This window comes from Microtus pennsylvanicus, chromosome 4 (assembly GCF_037038515.1).
Source record: "Microtus pennsylvanicus isolate mMicPen1 chromosome 4, mMicPen1.hap1, whole genome shotgun sequence".
Lineage (NCBI taxonomy): Eukaryota > Metazoa > Chordata > Mammalia > Rodentia > Cricetidae > Microtus > Microtus pennsylvanicus.
The window spans coordinates 128,093,524-128,112,994 of record NC_134582.1 but is presented as its reverse complement, the minus strand read 5'-3'; the positions used below and the strand labels follow the sequence as shown (position 1 = coordinate 128,112,994).

The 19,471-nt window shown below is 44.7% G+C and overlaps 1 protein-coding gene across 6 annotated transcripts in view; it reads right to left on the bottom strand.

Moving 5' to 3' along the window:
• Optn (optineurin) overlaps positions 1 to 19,243 on the bottom strand; it is a 44,456-nt gene extending 25,213 nt beyond the window's left edge. For 2 of the 6 annotated variants that reach the window (XR_012910412.1, XR_012910413.1), the window contains exons 1-4: positions 19,050 to 19,202; positions 8,624 to 8,800; positions 7,429 to 7,631; positions 3,207 to 3,389 (exon numbers count right to left, since the gene is read on the bottom strand). Coding sequence is in view for 4 of the 6 variants with exons in the window: in XM_075970447.1 (XP_075826562.1) it covers positions 3,207 to 3,389; positions 7,429 to 7,631; positions 8,624 to 8,789 (552 nt within the window). In the remaining 2 variants the exon portion in view is untranslated. Of the gene's footprint in view, positions 1 to 3,206; positions 3,390 to 7,428; positions 7,632 to 8,623; positions 8,801 to 10,888; positions 10,948 to 19,049 lie in introns of those variants that run through there. The other 4 variants (XM_075970444.1, XM_075970446.1, XM_075970447.1 and 1 more) reach the window with 3 other exon arrangements.
• Positions 19,244 to 19,471: the final 228 nt, after the last annotated feature.

The window sequence follows — 19,471 nt, the reverse complement described above, 5'->3', positions numbered from 1 at the left end:
GTATTCTTTTAATCACTGCTTGGCCCATTTCTATCTAGCCTCTTCTAGGCTAATTCTCACATATTAATTTAGCCCATTTCTAATCATCTGTGTTGCACCCCAAGGTGCGCTTACTGGGAAGATTCTAGCCTACGTCCATCCTGGGTTGGAGTTGAATCACGTCTGTCTGCCCGGGAGTGGGGCATGGCGTCTCTTCTGAGGCGGCTGCTCCTGAGAGGAGAGCTGTGGAGTCTGAGCTCACTTCCTCTTCCTCCCAGCGTTCTGTTCTGTTTACTCCTCCCACCTATCTTCTAACCAATGAGGACCAAGCAGTTTCTTTTTATTTAACCAATGACCTTCCTCCATCAGAAGTACACCTTTCAAGTCATCATTCTGGGCACCTGAATGCACCTCAAATTTAGGGGTCATTTTCCAACTGGACTGATCTGTAGGGCAATTGGTGAGTAAGGAGTTCCATGCTAACTGCTCCAGATCTGTCTAGTACCTTAGGGGTCTTGCAAGCTGCTCTCTGGCCTTATCTACAAAGTGCACTTCTCTCCTTAATTGCTTTTCCTTAGTCGGATATGAACTTTGACAAAGGGAATGTCACTTCTATTACAAAGGATTTTGTCTGGTGTAGTTTTTACCCTCAGTTTAGGCATCTCTCAGCAGCACTGAAGGAGAGATCCCTCTGATGCTTATCCACCTGCTTTCTTCCTGTTATGGGGCTGAACACACCCAGATACCATCAAAAGCGACACCCCACACGAGCTCAGTGCACACTGCCTCAGTTGGCCAATTCACTTGGGTTGCACAGAATTTAAGTGTGATAGCTCTGGCTTCAAACTCTGTCCTCAGAAGCCAAGTCATGGCTTCTAGCAAGGAGGTAAAGAGCAGATCCTCCTCCGTCTGCACCCAGAGTAACTGTTCTTCTTGCCTCCACCCCAGCATTTATCTTACTGTTGATTATATGTATGTATGCACTGGTGTGTAAGTAGCGTAGGTGAGTGCAGGCACCATCTGAGGACAGAAGAGGGTGTCAGTGCCCTGGCTGGAGCTAAAGACAGTTGTGATGCGGATGCTTGGAATGCAACTCAGGTAACCGCAGGAAGGGCAGCTGTATTCTAACTGCTGGGTCTATCTCCAGCTACCACCCCGCTTTTTGAGGCAAGGTTTCCTGTTCCACAGGCTGGCCTTGAACTGGCTATCTAGTTTAGAATAACCTTGAACTTCTGCTCCTCCAGCTTCTACCTACTGAGTCCCAGGACTACAGGTGTGTGCTACTACACTTAGTTTCTGTGGCACTGGGGATGGAACCCAGGGTTTCATACATGAAACATGAATGGCCAGACTTATATGGCTAGTCCAAAGGAAACTACAATTCCCCAAACTACAAAAGGTAGTGGTCTAGAAATGACAGTTGGCCCAGTTCAGGCTGGACTGTAGAAGGATTTCTGGTGGTTAGATAAAAGCCAACACTCCTTAGGAACTTGTGAACTGGGGTTCGTGGCTGCCACTGGCAGACATGCCCTCGGTTGACATAAACCTATAGATGCACATCAAAGCCCATGCCGGCCTCCAGGTTCCTACAGCCGCTACTCTCATTGCCTCATGCCTCCCTCTCCCCCTAAACTCCCAGGCCTGTCCCAGATTACTGGCTCCCTTCCCCCAGCTCCTGGTCCTTCTTATAACCCAAATGATTCTTCCACGCTGCTCCCCACTCCCACCCCAGCTTCTCTTGTAGATATCCACATCCAGTTTGTTTCTTTTCTCTTTAAGACAGACTCTTCTAGATGCCTCTGGATATTTTCTCTCTCTTATTCACAATACAAATATCCCTCCTAATAGCAGAGTGGCCATTTTGATGGTTTCTTTCCTATGCCCCTCACCTGCATCCAGGACAACCCTTGTTCGGGGCTGTACACTTAAACAAGTTTCCAACCATGGCCTCTCCTCCCTGAGTGACGTCATTGTGAGTGTGGATGTACTTCACTCTGCTGCTGTGAGCTGGGAAACTCTGTCCGTGTCTTAGGAAGAGCACAGTCAGAGCATCCCGAGCCATCTGTGTGCCCGTGTGAAGATTTACTCCATTAGCTTGTTAAGACATGACCAGCTCAAAAATCCTGTCAGTCTGAGTCCTTAGGCTTTAGTTCCCTAACAGGCAGTGGTGTAGGCAAATTTATATCGGCAGCTGCCTTGGCAAAATTTAATAGCCAATTTATCTCTGTTACTCTGTTACTCCTCATTTGGCTGAGCTGTGTTGACAGCAAATTGTGGGTAATTCTTTCATGTCTCCCCAGGAGGCTTGCTTGCTTAGCATGTTTAATTTGCAAGCAAGCACTCTCACCAATTAAGCTATACAACCAGTAGATTTTATCATTAAAAAAGTATTATTATTATTATTTGTGTGTGGGTGCTTGTGCCGTGGAGGTGCACAGGTTAGGTGACAACCTGCGAAGCCAGTGCTTTCCTTCTGCCTTTATGTGGGTCGCAGAGACCAAACATAGGTCGCCAGGCTTATGTGGCCAATACCTTTTCCTTCCGAGCCATCCTTTCAGGCCCTCTTATTTTTAATTATTGGGGTTCCTCCCTAGACTTTCCAAAAAAGTCTATTAAACACTATTGAAAGGAGTTTAAGGGTTAGTAAGATGGCTCAGCAGGTTAAGACAATTGTCACCAAGGCTGATGACCTGAGCTCAATTCCTTGGACCCACAACATAGGAGAGAACCAATTCCTGGAAGTTATCCTTTGACCTCCAGGCAGTGTTATGGCACTTATAAAAAAATAATTTAAGCTGTTTAAAAATAATCCAAACATTTGATCACAATTTTGCTCACCTAAGACTTCTGAGACTTGGCCTGGGGGGGGGGAGACAAAATTCATGCTTATGGTTTTCATTTGGGACATTTGCTTGTTTGTTTTCAGATCAGTTAGAGAAATGTCCGACCTGGGAGGACAGATGTGGGGTGGGGACTTTTGTCCAAATAGCTGAGTTTTTTTGTTTTGTTTTTTAAATTTAACCAGTGCTGGATCCCACTATAAACAGAACCTCGTTAGCCATCTTCTTACACTTAGAAGACGGGAGCAAATTTGTCTCTGCTTTACTGCAATTTCCTCATTATTTGGATAAGCTGTGTTGACAACACTTTGGTGTGTTATTTTTCACATGTCTGGGGGGGGCAGGAGTTGGACGTTTGCTTCCTATAAAAATGACCATAATACTTACAGCCATCCTGATCTCAACAAAGGAATCTTCCGAGAAGCCACTGGAGTTGAGCTTGAGCTGTAGTTCTGAGACGATGCCCAGCAGGTCTGCCTTTTCAGCTTGAAGGCGCATCACCTGGGCCTTCAACTGCTCTACTTCCTGCTCCAGGTTTGCCCTGGGAAGCCTGGAGACACCTATGGATCCCTGGGAAAACCAAGAATGAGGCAAATACACAAATCAAACCAAGGGTCTGGCCAGCAAACTTGATGGCCAAACATCACAGACAATGCTCCTCTCTCTCTCTCTCTTTCTCTCTCTCTCTCTCTCTCTCTCTCTCTCTCTCTCTCTCTCAAAGCAGGATATCATGGAGCAGAGGTTGAGTTTGAACTCAGAGCTGAGGATAGCCTTGAACTTTGGAACCTCCTACCACTACCTTCCAAGTGCTGGTATTATAGACATGCACCACGACGTCCAACTTAATTTTTGTGTGTTGGGCGTGCACGTGTGTGGACACGCTCATGGTGTGCATGTGTATGTAGAGGAAAATAACCTTAGGTGCCAACCATCTTGTCCATCTTCCCTGTTTTTGTTTTATTTTGGAGAAAGGTTCTCTTACTGGCCCAGGACTTGACAAGTAGGCTAGGCTGGCTAGCCAGTGAGCCCCAGGAATCTGCTTGTCTTTGCATCCCCAGCACTGGGATTATATATACACACCACCATGCTTGTCTTTGCATCCCCAGCACTGGGATTATATACACACACTACCATGCCTGGCTTTCCACGTGTGTTCTGCCGATTAAACTCAGGTCCTTAGCACTTCATTAACTGAGCTCTATCTCCAGCCCCATGCTCGTTTTTAGAAGAGGCACTTTTCTAACATTTTCATCTGCTATGCTTTAAGCAGAAGAGTCACCCTCTTATTTAACAACTTATTTTGACACACCATATAAAACAGGAATTTGGGGGCTAGAGGTAAAGCCGAATAGTAGCTTGTCTCAAATGTGAGAGACCCTAGGTTCAAACCACAGAGCCACACATGTGAAAAAGAAACAAGGAATTTAAAATAACTTAATGACAAGAAAAAAAGGCTTCCACAGCATGCAAGAATCATGGGTTAAAATCCTGAAAATAACCAACCAGACTTGGACAGTGATAGACTCAAACACTGGTAAAAAAACCTCAGAAAACAAGGACCAAGAGCTGTTAACACTCAACCTTCTACCTTCACTCTTCCCTGCAAACACCCACATCTCCACTCCCTGTCCCCCAGGTGCAGTCAGAAACCGGAGCACCAAGAATGTGATCTGGTTCAGGGATGGCAAGATAAGAAAAGGTCTCCAGTTCTCCCTGCGTGCTAACTGCTAGGGATGTTACTCTATGCTGGTGTTGGAAGAGGGAAAAACCTGGGAGAAAGAAGACAGAAACTCAAGGATTAAGAAAAAGTTAAATTTCCGCCCATATAGAACCAATAATACATATTAATTAGTATTGCACAGATGTGAACTATATATGTCATGTGTGTTGAGTTCACCCTGATGTAATGACCACATATGACAGCAATAGAACCAGCCTGTTCAGAAGCGGTGCTTGTTTCTGGAAAGAACAGACTCATCTGTATTCCCTGATCACTAAAGATGTGGTCCTCAGCAGACTCTGAAGTCCCGGCCTCAGTTTTCTTGGACACCACATAGTCCACAGTCTCTTCTATGACCTCCAGGCTTCCCTGGTTCCCTCCTCAGGAAACCTCTACAGCTCGATGTACAAGACACCGTGCTTCACTCTCCTTTCCTAACTTGAAATAATTACAGTTCATGGAATTCTTTTTTGTTGTCATTTGTTCATTACTGGGGACTGAACCCAGGATCTTGTGCATGATAGCAAGTGCTCTACCACTAAGCTACACTCCAGCCCTAGTATGAACTTTTTGTTTTTGTATATGTGTATGGGATATGCATGTGTACACACGTGTGCAGGTGCACTTGCCCATGCATGTGGGTGTGGGTCGGAGGCTGTGTCAGGATATCTTCCTTAATTTATCCCTCACTCTATTTTTATTTTCACCTTATTGTCTTGAGAAACTGCGTCTCACTGAACCTGGCCCTCCCAACTGCAGCCCCCAGGGCTGGGTTACAAACTCACATTGCCACACCCGTCATTGTTTTGTTTTTATTGTTGTTTATTTAGGACAGAGCCTGGCTGTGTAGCCCGGGAGGGACAGGAACTCATTATATAGACCACGCTGAGCTCCAACTCGTGGCAATCCTCCTGAGTGCTGGGATAAGAGATAAGTACCAGTTCACTACACAGGGCCCTAGAACGCTCCGTTCTTGGAAGGGTTAAGTATGAGGTTTGGAAGGAATAGATGGCAGGGTCACCCAGATGTCACCTGGGGCCTTGGAGGACCAGCTGGGATCAAGTGTGCTCTGGTGTGTCCTTTGTTAGTGTCTCTGACACATGTTCACAGGACCATGGCAGCCCTTCAGTCAGTGTTCCATATCACACCACGCCGCTCCTAAGTCATTTCTCAAAAGCTAACTGTAAAGGGAATCACTATGTAAAAGGATATAAAGGCCAGAAAGCAAGCACTCCAAGGTACATATATAAAGTCTAATTTTATATCAAGGATATGAATTAAGAACTAACAATGGGATGCCCTCTGGACAGAGGTCCACCTACTATTTTTTTAAAAAAGATTTATTCATTTATTATATATACAATGTTCTGCTTGCATGTCAGAAGAAGGCACCAGATCTCATTATAGATGGCTGTAAGCCACTATGTGGTTGCTGGGAATTGAACTCAGGACCTCTGGAAATGCAGTTAGTGCTCCTAACCTCTGAGCCACCTCTCCAGCCTCCTGTCCTACCTACCATTTTAATGAATGTGAAACACTGATTTATAACGTGAATATACTTTTAGGTTTTTTTTTTGACAGAGAGTCTCATAGGTCTGGGACTCACTATGTAGTCCAGGTTGGCTTTGGGCTCTCCATCCACCTGCCTCAGTCTCTACAGTGCTGAGATTACACTGTAAACTACCATGCCTAACTCCTAATTATCTTTTGACTATACTGTATGAGATCTTATAAATTTCTGGTTTGTGATATATGTATATATATATGTATACACATATATATCATATATGTTATGTTCATGCAGGTATGTGCATGAAGGTTTGAGGGTGAACATGCATGTGGGTGTGTATTATGAAGGCGAGGAATTGTGGGGTGTTCCCACATTGCTAGGTCACCCTCCATCCTATTTTTTGAGACAAGGTCTCTCACTGCACATGGAGCTCATTGATTCAGCTACGTGGCCAATGAGTTTCAGGGGTCTGACGGTCTTGGCCCCTGGTGCTGAATTAACGGATGCCAGATTTTACATGGGTGTTGGAGAGCAGGGCCTCACATTTGCATGGCAGGCATTTACAGACCGAGTCATCTCCTCAGTTCTGCCCTTATAAAAATCCCTTCCCAACAGAGGTTATATACGACCCAGCCAGTGTTTCTAGCAAAACCACACTGCTTCCAAGACCATGTAAAACACCAGTCCAGCCTGAACCACACAGAGTGGTTGATCTAACAGTCCAGATCAGAAAGATTCTACTGCTGCTGTGTAAATTTTTCCCAGGCAGAAACATTGCTTCCTGCAGGCAAGCTCTTTAAACAGGAAGGTGGACTCTCAGCTTTTACTGCTTATTCTGGCAGGGAGGGACCTAGTAAGATCTGGTCGGTTTCAGGGACTTCCTGAAGCTATTTTGAATTGTCCCCTCTGACAGAAGGAAGCTGAGCTGTAAAAACAATGAGAGGAGAGGAATACAAAGAAGACTCTAGAGACCAGACCAGCTGTCTGGAAGAAGCAGAAAGCAGCTGAGCTGCCTGGAAAAGGTTCAGATTGGAGTCACTTGGAGAGGACATTCTCCAAATGGTCGAGCTGCCTGCAGGCTGTGCAGTGTGCTCCAGGTTTCCTAGCTTTTGTGCTGCCCATGCTAGGGTGGGGTTGTTGATGCAGCTGGCTTTGAGTTATTTCTGCACCTGTAAGTAGCCACTCACTCATACTTCTGTAAGTAACCCTAATAAAACTCATTGGTTCACCTAGTTGGGCATTGGTGGTATCCATACTTTGGTCTGTCATGGATTCCTGTCTGGAGTAGGTAGGCGTGTATATCGTATCTCCCCAGGAAAAGCTTTGTCACACAACTGTACATACGAAGAAAGTAAGACCACAGTGGATCATGTACTCACTCCAAACAGCCTTTCTGATTTCTCTCTTAGTTTCTCAAGCTCTTCCTTCAGTCTCTCATTTTCTTGACTCAAGGCCGTCAGGTGCTCCTTAGCTTCTTTGCTCTGTGTCTCAAACATCTGGCGTTCTTCCTTCTGCTTCTCTGTCCAGGCTGAAAGCTCCTCAAATCGTCCTTTCATGACCTGATTATTTAGCTTTATGGCTTCTGTTTGGGGTTTAGAGAGAGGGAGTCACCCACCAGGGAATGGATGGAATTTCATGAATCAGCTCTTCCTCTGGCCATTTCAATACTCTGGGCTCCGGATCTAAATATGCCCCAGTGACCTAGGATGGGTACATCAGCAGGAAAAAGACTACAGCAATGGCAGTAGAGTTTGCTTACAGACTCCAGAACACCACTGTTGGTCCTTAAAGGTCATAAGAAAGGCCAGGCATGGTGACTCATAATTGTACTCCCAGTATTTGGGAGGCAAGAGGTGGGATGATGTGGAGGTCAAGGTTCAGGTTTAGCTATGTGGCGAGCAGGAGGCCATCCTGGTCTACACAAGTCACTCTCAAAACAACAAAATTCCCCAAATAAAATTGATTTGGGGATATAAATTCCTCTTAATGACCAAAAGGCTGGAAGACTCTTTGATTACGATATTTAATTAGCCATGGCTTGAGATATTAGTATATAATCCTCCTTTGAAACAAAGTTTCACTGTGTATATAGCTCAGGATATCCTTGAACTTGCTATGCAGCATGTGACAGCTCTGCACGTGGAATCCCCCTGCGACTGTTCTGGAGCCAGGACACAGCCATGCACCATCATGCTTAGTTCAGAATGCTTTCTCCTGGCAAGTAATGTTTCCACCTAACTGTAGCTAGAGGTGTCTCCCGTATTCCTTTTAAATGGGGTAACTGTCATTAGACTATTTTCTGAGCTAGTTTGGTTTTGTGCAGTGGTAAGGATGCACGCTACAGCCTTGCACATGCTGGGCAAGCTCTCTCTTACTGATCTACACTCTCAGCCCCTAAACAGAGTAGTTTTTAGTCTGACCTGTAAAATATGTAAACAGAAAGCCTTGTAGCACTGCTCAAAGTCTTGCTGTGCTGTTTCTAGGGAAACAGGCTGAGAAAGGGCCTCACTTACAGCCTTCTTCAGAAGGGATTGTGTTTCCTGCATGGCGAATCCAGACGACAGGCCTGCTCACCTTTCAGCTGGTGGTTCTCAACCAGGAGCTCCTTCATTTGCTGCACCAGCTCCTCAGGAGTGAATGTGTCCAGGCTGGGGTGAACCATACCGGGGGGTCCATTTCCTGGGGTCTCACAGGGGCTGTCCCCCTTCTCAGTCAGGCAGCTCAGAGGTTGATGGGACATGGCAATGGGTCCTATGGAAAAGCCACAAGCTAAAAATATGGCCTCAGAAAGACCCGCAAATCTGCTAGTAACGAGTGGTAGTTATTCCCAAGGTTGCTGGCCTTCCCTCCGGGTGCACTGTGAAAGCTTTCCCTTTAAACATCAGCTGCACTGCCCACCTTCACGGGACCATGTGTAGAAAGGGGCAGAACTGAAATGAAATGGAAACTGTAGAATTGATAATGATTAGGATAATATCTGCAGCCTTGGTGAAGATCACTACATAAATCCCTTGAAGTCTTTCAGTTCAAATATTCTTATTTTGAGTGATTTGTATTGTTTGGGAATTAGACTTCAATAAAGTTATTAAAATCTTCATTTATATATTTATTGAAAGCCATTAAAATCTCTATATTTTATATTTATTGAAAACTATTAGAGTCTGCATATTTTATATTTATTGAAAGCTATTAGATCTCCATATTTTATCTTTGATAAAAGGAATGGAATGTAATGTTTATTTTTGGCAATTCTTAGGCTTAGTATGTGCTGCCATACATACCCTACTCTCTCTCTCTTTCTCTCTCTCTCTCTCTCTCTCTTCCTTTCTTTCTTTGGTTTTTCAAGTCAGAGTTTCTCTATGTAACAGCTTTGGCTGTCCTGGACCTCCTCACTCTGTAGACCAAAATGACCTTGAACTCCTATAGGTCCGCCTGCTTCTGCCGCCAGAGTGCTGGGATTAAAGGCGTGTGCCTTTGCTGCCTGGTGACACTCCCTACTCTTAGTCGTCCAGGTGAGGTTTGACAGGTGTAACAGCCCGCCTAAGGTCAGAAGTGGCACATAGCAAGGCTGCTGTGAAGATGCCATCTTATACTACACAAAAGGCTCAAGTAGAGTTTTATTTTTATTGAGGCTTTGATATGATATTTGTCAGTGAATACACACAAAACACTAATACAGTTTGATGCCTATTGTACATCCTGAAAACACTTCTATGTATATGGCTTTATTTCATAGATGTGTCGATGAGAACACATAAATGCCAATTCTACTTCTTTATTACATACCACTCAGGCAAAAGGACCTCTTTCCAATGACTGGCTACATACACATTCCAGGCAAAAAAAAATTTCATCTTCGTGCTTCATGAAAATGATAGATATTCCCATCATGAACTGATGTGGACAGATCATAAAACAATATAAAGTAAAGATAAAATACACACACACCTTCACACATGCACATATACACACACACTTGCCCTATTCTACAAAGGAAAAGTTGCTGACGTCTAGAGAGATGTTAAAAAAATATTATTTCAGGCTGGAAAGATGGTTCAGTGGTTAAGAGCACTGACTGCCCTTCCAGAGGACCCGGGTTCAATTCTCAGCACCCACATGGAAGTTCACAACTGTCTGTAACTCCAGTTCTAAGGGATTTAACATCCTTACAGTACAGGCAAAACACCAGTGTACATTAAATAAATATAAATCTTTAAAAAAATATTATTTCTTGGGCCTGCAGAGATGGCTTGGTATTTAAAAGCACTTGTTCCTCTTTGACTCCCAGCACACATGTTAGATGGCTCAAAACTGCCTGTTACCCTAGCTCTAGAGGATCTGATGTCCTCTTCTGGCCTCCGCAGACACATACAGATATATGGTATATACTCACACAGACACATAAATTTTAAAAAACTTAAAATTTACCTCAATTAATTGTAAGATAAATTTAAATTCATCTATGCAACAAAAGGCATCAAATGGTGATGTTGCCCTACGACTGTGACAGAGCAGAGAGCCACTGGCACCACAGAAAGCCCTGGGATGAAGAAGGTACATGGGTGCATACTGGTGAGCACTCCCTCCCCCACCTCAGTAGGAACTGTATCTAGAGCCTCCGACATATTACTCAAGTGATCTACCACAGAGTTACAGTCATAGTACCCAACCTTATTTCTAACTAGGGGAGAAGCCATTGCTCTCAGACTGCCAGCTCCTCATGATTAAGGTGCCTGATGGCTCCGTGAGTTGTATTCCATTATATATGAAATCAGTCCCTCTTCTGACAGGCAGGAGAATCACCCTCTCTGCCAGGTAGCATGCAGGTTTAATACTCACATATGAAAATAAGACCAGATGCACAGAATGAGGGGCTCTTGCTATGCCCGTAGGAGGCAGAATCCTGGGATCTCTTCAGGTTCTCTACAATCAAGAGTCTGGTGCACTGCTTCTAGTCTGGAGACTGTGTTAGGTAAACTGTAGTGCTAGTGTTGATGAGGAGAGCAGGCTGGCTGTGCTACTTAAAGTATCTGCTAAGAAGAAATGCATCCCATGAAGTAGACAGGGAGGATGGCAATTTCACAGAGGGAAAACACTGAGCAAGCATTACTCTCTTGTCTCTTGAATGGAAATGGGTTTTACTTAATTTAAGATGCCTTCCCTGTACCTTTGCTGGGTAAAGCCCATGTTTCTGACTTTCCACAAAATTCATTTTTGCAACTGAGTAGTGTGGGAGGTCCTTCCGTCTATGTGTTGCTTTCATTGGTTAATGAATAAAGAAACTGCCTTGGCCTGTTGATAGGGCAGAACTTAGGTAGGCGGGGAAAACTAAATGGCATGCTAGGAGAAGGAAAGAGGAGAGAGACACCATGGATCTGTCAGAGACAGATGCTGGGAATTTTACCTGGTAAGCCACTGCCACATGGCAATCCACAGATTAATGGAGATGGGTTAAATTAATATGTAAGAGTTAGCCAATAACAAGTTAGAGCTAATGGGCCAAGCAGTGATTTAATTAATACAGTTTCTGTGTGGTTATTTTAGGGTTAAGTTAGCCAGGTGGCTGGGATGAACAAGCAGCCCTCTCCTTGCAACAATTGGCGCCCAATGTGGGACAACTGCATCCATATAAAGCCTGAGAGAGCTTGGGAAGTAATTCTATACAGAGAAGAACAGAGTTAAGCACAGCTTATTGATAGCAGCATTTTCTCAGGTGGGCTCTCTTTGCTAGAGGCAAATGCGGCTCATCTAAGAGAGGCTTCCTGACTCAGCTTTAGCTGTAAAACCTTGCAGTTCTTTTAAGAGGTTCTGCCACGAAACACTTAAAATGGTATTGATGAAAAGCTGACTGCATGCATTTTGGTTTTTAGCTACAGCAGGAAAAAAAGCTGCACCATTTTCAAAATGCTGGCTTTCTGAGCCATCCTGCCAGTGCAAACTCTGACTCTTTCATGAGGTCTGGCTACAGCGCATTTGAGTGTGGTTTGTGAGCAGACTGCTGCAGCTTGCTTGCTGGCAGGGAACTTGAAGCGCCATAGAGTTGTGGCAATTGGCTATAGCCAGTACCTCCACCATGAGGCTGGAATCTCAGACAGCTAAGAAATGGGCTGGATCCAGCTGCCAAAGCCACAGCTTTAACTCTTTTGCTTAAATTTCTATGGCTAGAAAGCCATATCACTTAGCAAATTAAAGACTCATGTGGTCAGAAAAAGAGAGATATACAGTAAAGAGAGATTAAAAGACAAAGAAAACCTCTAAATGTTTTCCAGTGTGTTGAAAATAAAAACAGGCATGGGAAAGAAAAGAAAAAGGTTAAAGTCCTTAAAATAAAAAAGGGATTTAACAACTGCGGGAACCAGGCAGGACAGAAAACTAAGTTAACAACTGAGTATAATGGTGCACACTTATTCACTGCCTTAGGGGCTGAGGTAGGAGGATCACACATTTCAAACCATTGTGGGCTATATAGTGAAAACCTGTCCCTGCAAAACCAATGAGAGGTTCTGAGGAGATGGTCCAGGGGATCAAATGCTCATTGTGCAAACACAAGGACTGGAGTTTGGATCCCCAGAACCCATATAAAGCCAGAAGGGTATAGTGGCTTTCTGTAATGTCAGCATTTGGGAGGAAGAGACTGGACTCTGGGGGCAAGCTGGACAGCTAGACTAGCTGGAATTTGTGAGTTCCAGATTCAGTGAAAAGATCCTGCCTCAATAAATAAACTGGAAAGCAATATGTACATATATATTAGGAGAGAAATAACCAACTAAAATTTTTATTTCTGCACATAATAATGTTGGTGATAACATTTCATAAAAATGGAATTTTCTGGAACAGTAGTAAATTTTCCTGAGGTATTTAATCTGTCAAACTACAGAAACATTTAACAGGCTTTTGTGTGTGTTGGGAAGTGGGTGCCAGGGATAGAACCCAGAGTCTCATGGATGCTAATAAGCACTCCAGTGAGCTATACCTATACCCAACACATTCTTTTAATTTTGTTTTAATCTTTGCCTTTTGAGATGATGTCTTATTTTACAGTTCAGGTTTGCCTGGGACTTACTACGTAGAGTAAATTGCCTTTGAGTTCATGGTGATCCTCCTGCCTCCATATGTTGAGTGTTGAGATTACAAAGATGAGCCACTATGCCCATCTCAACAGATTTTTTAAAAGTAATAAACAGACATATAGGAGATGTGTTTAGTTCCATCTTATTATGTGTATAAATCAACATCTCTCAATCTATTTTTATTTGAGACAGAGACTAGCAATCTAGCCCAGGCTAGCCTCAAAGTGGAAAAATTCCTGCCTTAACCTCCTCAGGGCTCGGATAACAGGCATACCACCACACTTACACCCAGCAACAAGCTATCTCTTCATGGTTTTATCAGAAGAAAAGGAAAAAAGGGAAGGGGAGGTACAGAGCTGAGAAGGAGGAGGGGACTGGAAGGAGAGGAAGTTCTGAAGACTGCTGAGCTGGCTCTCCTCCTTGACCTCCATGTGCACCTCCACTGGGACTATAGATGCAACCACAGCAGAGACAGCCTTGGTCCCACAACACTTCTAACTAGTGCAGGTCGCCCAGATTTTACAAGGACACTCGAAAAAAGCAGGGCTGTGCTAGGTGAGACAGTACAGGAGTCAGTTGTACTGATTCATCAGAGTGTGTGGCCTTGGGAGAGCCACCTGATCTCCACAGGCTGTTTACTGACTCATCAGTGGATAATGCTCCTCATGGGTCTCAGCTCAGCAACTCTAAAAGGTATGCTTAATTTTTTAGAAAGATCACAGCTCCACCTCTACCCTTCAACACAGGCATGCCCAGTATTCCTCGCCCCACTATCCCCTGCCAGTCCACCATCACACTGACCCTTCTCACAGCACACACTCACCTAGTCATGTTGTTGTCAAATTTTGTTAGGAAAATTAATTCCGTAATTCAAATGCCACAGTGAATAAGAAGCTAGCATATCCTGCAAATGCGAGCACTCAAATCCTACTATCTTACTAAAAGCGGTTTGAAGGGACAGTGAAAGACTCAAAGGACACTCGGGGTTTTTGAGTACTTAAGAGGTATCAGTGTGGATTACCACTATACTGAGGTCTATGTGAACTACCTACTGGTAACATGTAGTGGGAGAATACTTAAATCTCAGAATCGCTGAACATTTTTATCCTATCTATCTATCTATCTATCTATCTATCTATCTATCTATCTATCTATCTATCATCTATCTATCCTTTATCTATCTGTCTGTCTGTCTATCTATCTAACTATCTATCTATCGATCTATCTATCTATCTATCTATCTATCTATCTATCTATCTACCTATCTATCTATCTTTCATCTATGCATGTATGACACACACTCACACAGGGAGGGAGGGTAGGAAGGAGGGAGGGAGAGAGAGCATCCCAGAACATGGGCGAGCACAAGCACCATGCCGTCTATGTGGAGGTCAGACAACAGCTGGTTTCTGTCCTTCTGTTCCACCATCTGGGTCCCAAGGGTGGAAATCAGACCACCAAGCTTAGCAGCAAGAACCTTTACTTGCTGAACCAACACACTAGTGCCTGAATGTCTAATTAACTTCCTCTTGAATGACATTCAACCGAGCAAATACAGAGAGACATGCATATCTTTTTATGTATCTTCAGAGATTAGAAAAACTGGAAAGAAGTATTTACTAGAAGGTTCCCTCTAATGGAATTCCTTATAGAAAGCCAGCTGATCTGGGTTGATCAGTGCCATTTCTGGGCAAAGACATTTAGGAAGAAAGGGGAGGTGGGGCATACCTGTAACCCAGTTCTTGGGAAGCTGAAGCAGGAGGAAAGCCACGAGTCTGAGGACAACCTGGCATACACAGTGAGTTCCAGACCAGCATAGTCTACAGTATGAGACCAAAAAAGAAAGAAAGAAAAAAAATTAGCACAAGACAACACAAAAAATGTTAGACATGCATGATGGTGAAAGCTTATACTCCCATCACCAGGGAAGCTGAGGAAAGAGGGTTGTTAGAAGTTCTATGCCAGCCTGGGCTACACAGCAAGCCCAGCTTCCTGTGGGAGGATAGAGTTAGGAACACAGGATTCATCACAATTTCACTAACAAGAAAGACTGGGAATTAGCAAGGTAGAAAGTCAGAAGCAAAGTCCCAGCTTTATTTCCTCGATGTGCCCCTTGAGTCCCTAGTCATGTACACTCTTATTCTTTATTCTGAGGTCAAGTAATTATAGTAATGACCTGGCCCTGAGACATGGGCATAAATCTCATTCCTGAGTTGGTCTTAGAGATAATCTACTCTGACTTCTTATTCAATACAAGAATGTCTGTGTGGTTTCCATGGTGCACAGCTACACAGAGCTGGCTTAGAACACATGAGCCATGCCCACCACCCCTGCTGCCCCCAGCAGGCAATGTCTCTTCCATTACAGATGGCTCTGACAGCCAGAAGGCCATGTGCCCAGCCTTATGCCAATTTCTACTCACTGGACACAAAACAAGCCCAGTCCTTTTCCCTGGTGAGGATGAGCCTCCAGATCTATGGATGAATATTAACTGGTTCAGTTCATATGTGGTATGTGCATGGGAATGCAGGTGCCATAGGTACTGGGTTCCTCAGAGCTGGGGGTGTTTGAAGTGGATATTGGGAACAGGACTCAGGTCCTCTGGAAGAGCAGAAAGTGTTCTTATTGCTGAGCCACCACTTCAGCCTGGTAAATTAGTTTTAAACAACGAAGACCTGTTTCCTGAAGAGAGTCAATAGTTTCCATTCACAAAAGGGAATGAAGGGGGCTACCAAGATGGCCCAGCAGGTAAAGGCACTTGTTGTCAAGCCAGATCACTCCAGTTTGATCCCCAGGATCCACACATCAGAAGGAAAAAGTGACTTTTACAAGTTATCCTGAGTCCTTCTCACGTATGTCGTGGCAAGTGTGTACTCACGCCCATACGGACAGAATAAATAGAAAAAGGTAATTATCTTTGTGGAAAAGGAAGGTGGGACACACACATCTTATTTCTGGAGTAAAAAAAAGTCTTGCTGTTGCTTGCTAGGAATACTACTAGTAAGGCTATTCCATGACTTAGGGATACACAGAAAACAGAAACAGACTTAAACTCACTGACGAAGGCAGGGACATGGCAGTAGGCTTCCTTCTTTCCCACTCCCCCTCATCTCAAAACTAAAGGGGTCGTCACTTGTACCTCCAAAATGCTTCCAAACCCCTCATGTCTCCAATCCTAAAGGCTTAAGCTTGGACTTTTGCCTGTGAATAGCCATGTTCAATTTCCTCCTATTTTGTCTGTTGCTGTGTCCCCAGTACTGTGGTGCACACAAGAAAAAAATTATTAGGGTTTAGATGAATGAATTTTAATAGCATTCTTCTCTTTCCATTTCAATCCTGCTGCAATTGAAGTTCATGAGAGTTATTTTTATTTATTCCCAGGCTTACTTATCCATATGCACCAATGCCACCTCCTGTCACCAAGCCGCAAAGACCACATTAAAGGGCTCACGGCTCCATGCATTCTTGGCCTCTATGTCCTTGTCTCTGTGGTGTCCTCTGCCTGGGAAATGTCTGGTTCCATTTGCTCTGGCACACATCCATGGGGCAGTTTCAATGTCCAACATTTGACATTTTGCGGAGAAGCAGCTCTTCTGAGCATCTAAGGGCCATTTGTATTCCCAGCTCCTTAGTACCCCCACCAATTACTGCCATTTTTAGACTATTTACTTTCTCTCCATCTTTTTCTTACTAGAGACTGGCACACAGCAGCCTCTGTGTTTTTGTTGAAACAAGATGAAAACACAGCCTAGTGAGGGCTATTCAAGTCCAGCACCAGTAAAGTGCTTCCTGCTGTGTGAGCACAAACCACACATTTTAGGACTGTTATGTACATGTTAGCACATGCTAGGACTGTTATGTATTGTTAGCACATGTTAGGACCATTATGTACATGTTAGGACTGTATGTACATGTTAGCACATTTTAGGACTATTATGAGTTTCCTGCAGCTCTAGGGTGCTCCTATCCAGATTCTTGAATTCAACTTTTCAAACTCATTTTTAAAGTCAGAACTGGTTTTCTCTACCACCACAAAGGATGAGGATATTATTATATAACATACATTCTAGAACTTGTTATCACACACAAGCCAAAGCAGAATCAAGGAAAACCTTAATACATTTAACTTAAACAAAGGATTTGGGGAGGGTGGTGGTGCATGCCTTTGATCTCAGCACTTGAGAGGGAAAAACAAAGCGGATCCCTCTGAGTTCAAGGCCAGCTTGGTCTACAAAGCGAGGTTCAGGCCAGCCAGGTAGATATAGGGAGACCCTGTCTCAAAACCAAACCGAAACAAAAGATTTTTAGGTTCAGAAAGATGGTTCAGCGGGTAAAGGCACATCCTGCCAAGCTTGACAACCGAAACTGAATCCATGGATCTCTCACAGACTGTCCCCTGGTGTCCACTTGAACACCATGGCAAGCACATGCATACACACATCTGTGAACATACATGCACACAAACATGCACACACAGCTAATTAATAAATATAATAAAATTTAAAAATTTAATTCCTTTTGCCTTTGGATTTTGATTTCCTGGGAAATCCAAAAAAATGATTAACATGCTAAATCTCTATAATAAAAAGTCAGGAAAACTGATTTGGGGACTAGTAGGTATATTTCATGTATTTCATGGCCAGAACAACTATGTGCTACTTAAATGAGGGAGTTCAGGGGGAAGATATAACTAATTCCTTTCAAGTTTATTTCATTAGGTCTCACAAAATATGGATTCTGTCCCTTTCTCCCTCCTCCCTTCCTTCTCTTCTTTCTCCCTCCCTCCCTGCCCCCCCCCATGTAATTTACAGGACAATTGTAAAAACTAGTTACTTTCATGGTGTTGCACACAAAACATAAAGTACTGCTCAGACTGGCTCACTGTAAACAGTTCACAATGAAACTTCACTTGTCCAATCAAACCCAAGGCAATCTCCGGCAGTGGCCTCTGCTCTGTCCAGCTCTACCCTATTATCAACCCGACAGCAACGGGACTCCTCCTCTCCCGAGACCAAAAGAGTGAGGCTGCTTTGGGTAAAAGGGCAGCTTCGGAGATAGTTGTGAAAGCGCCAAGTGGCCCCACGCTGCCTTGCGTTCTCTTCTTGAGGCTCTCCCTAAGGTTTTCCGTTTCAATGTTAAACACCTCAGGCGTACATTCCTCCTTACAGGAGTCCTGCTAGTGGAGGCCAGGTCAGGGACTGAGTTTCATTTTCCTCTGAGGCTTGTTTATTGCCTCCAATTTAAACATTGATCGTGGTCCAAAACATTCCTCTAAAGTTCTCAGCTCCATTAAATTCATTCTCATATATTCTCTCCCCCCCTTTCCTCCCCCCACACATACAAACATACTTTGAGTTTATACATGAGTATATACATGCACGGATATAGCGCACTCTTCCCAGACAGACACAACAGTTTATGTACTCTTCTGTAAGCCTGCCACTTTGGCAAGGGGTCTCGATTCTTTACTGTTCCTGGGCCACATCATTCAGAGTGCCTTTACTCCTTGCGACAGTACCTTTAACCACTTCCTTCTTAGAAAGAACGACTCCTTGCTTAATCACTATCAACACGGGACGTCACCTTCAAACCACCTTAGTGACCTGAACTGGAAGTCACCTGCGGCCATTCAAGTCTGTGTTTTACCACCCTGGGGAAAGGGGGGGAGGGGCCTTTGTAGCGGCCGCCACTCCCAGCCCCCTACTCACATCCCCGCTGCCCTTTCACACCAGGTCAGGATCGGCCTGGGCCTTGGAAGCCTTTCCCGGGAAGCCATCCTACAAGAGGACAGCCCCAGCTTTGTCACCCTCCCCGCGGCAAGCTCCCAGAGACAGCTACAGCGAGAGTCGCTGCCAGGATGGATTGGAGCCCGCCGGGGAGAGTCGCCGCGCTCGGCCAGCGCCCGCCACCCCCCGGCCCGGCTCACCGACCTCCGGGATCCGCTCCTCTCAGGTCACTGCTTCGTTGGCATCTTGTCCCAGTACCAGAGTTCTGGATGCCGACGCCCGCCAAGGACCGGCCGGGGGGGCGGCGACCGGGCAGCCGGACGGTGACGCGGGCCCTCGCGACCCGCCGGGCGCCGCTCAGCTGACCGCAGCGCCTGCTCCCGCCCGAGCCGGGGAATTTCCCAGACCACGCCCACTCCGACACGCCCCTGGAAAACCACGCCCAACGCCCCGCCTCGGCTTCTCTTCCTGAGCCCCGCGATCTACCTCCGAGATCTGGCGCGAGTGAAGTGGGAGTAAGCCGAAGTGTCAGACACCTGGCGTTAACTACAATAAACTATTAATCTGACCAAATGGACTGAGTCAGACTTCCCTGTGTCTATAGAGAAAGATCAAATCACATGGAA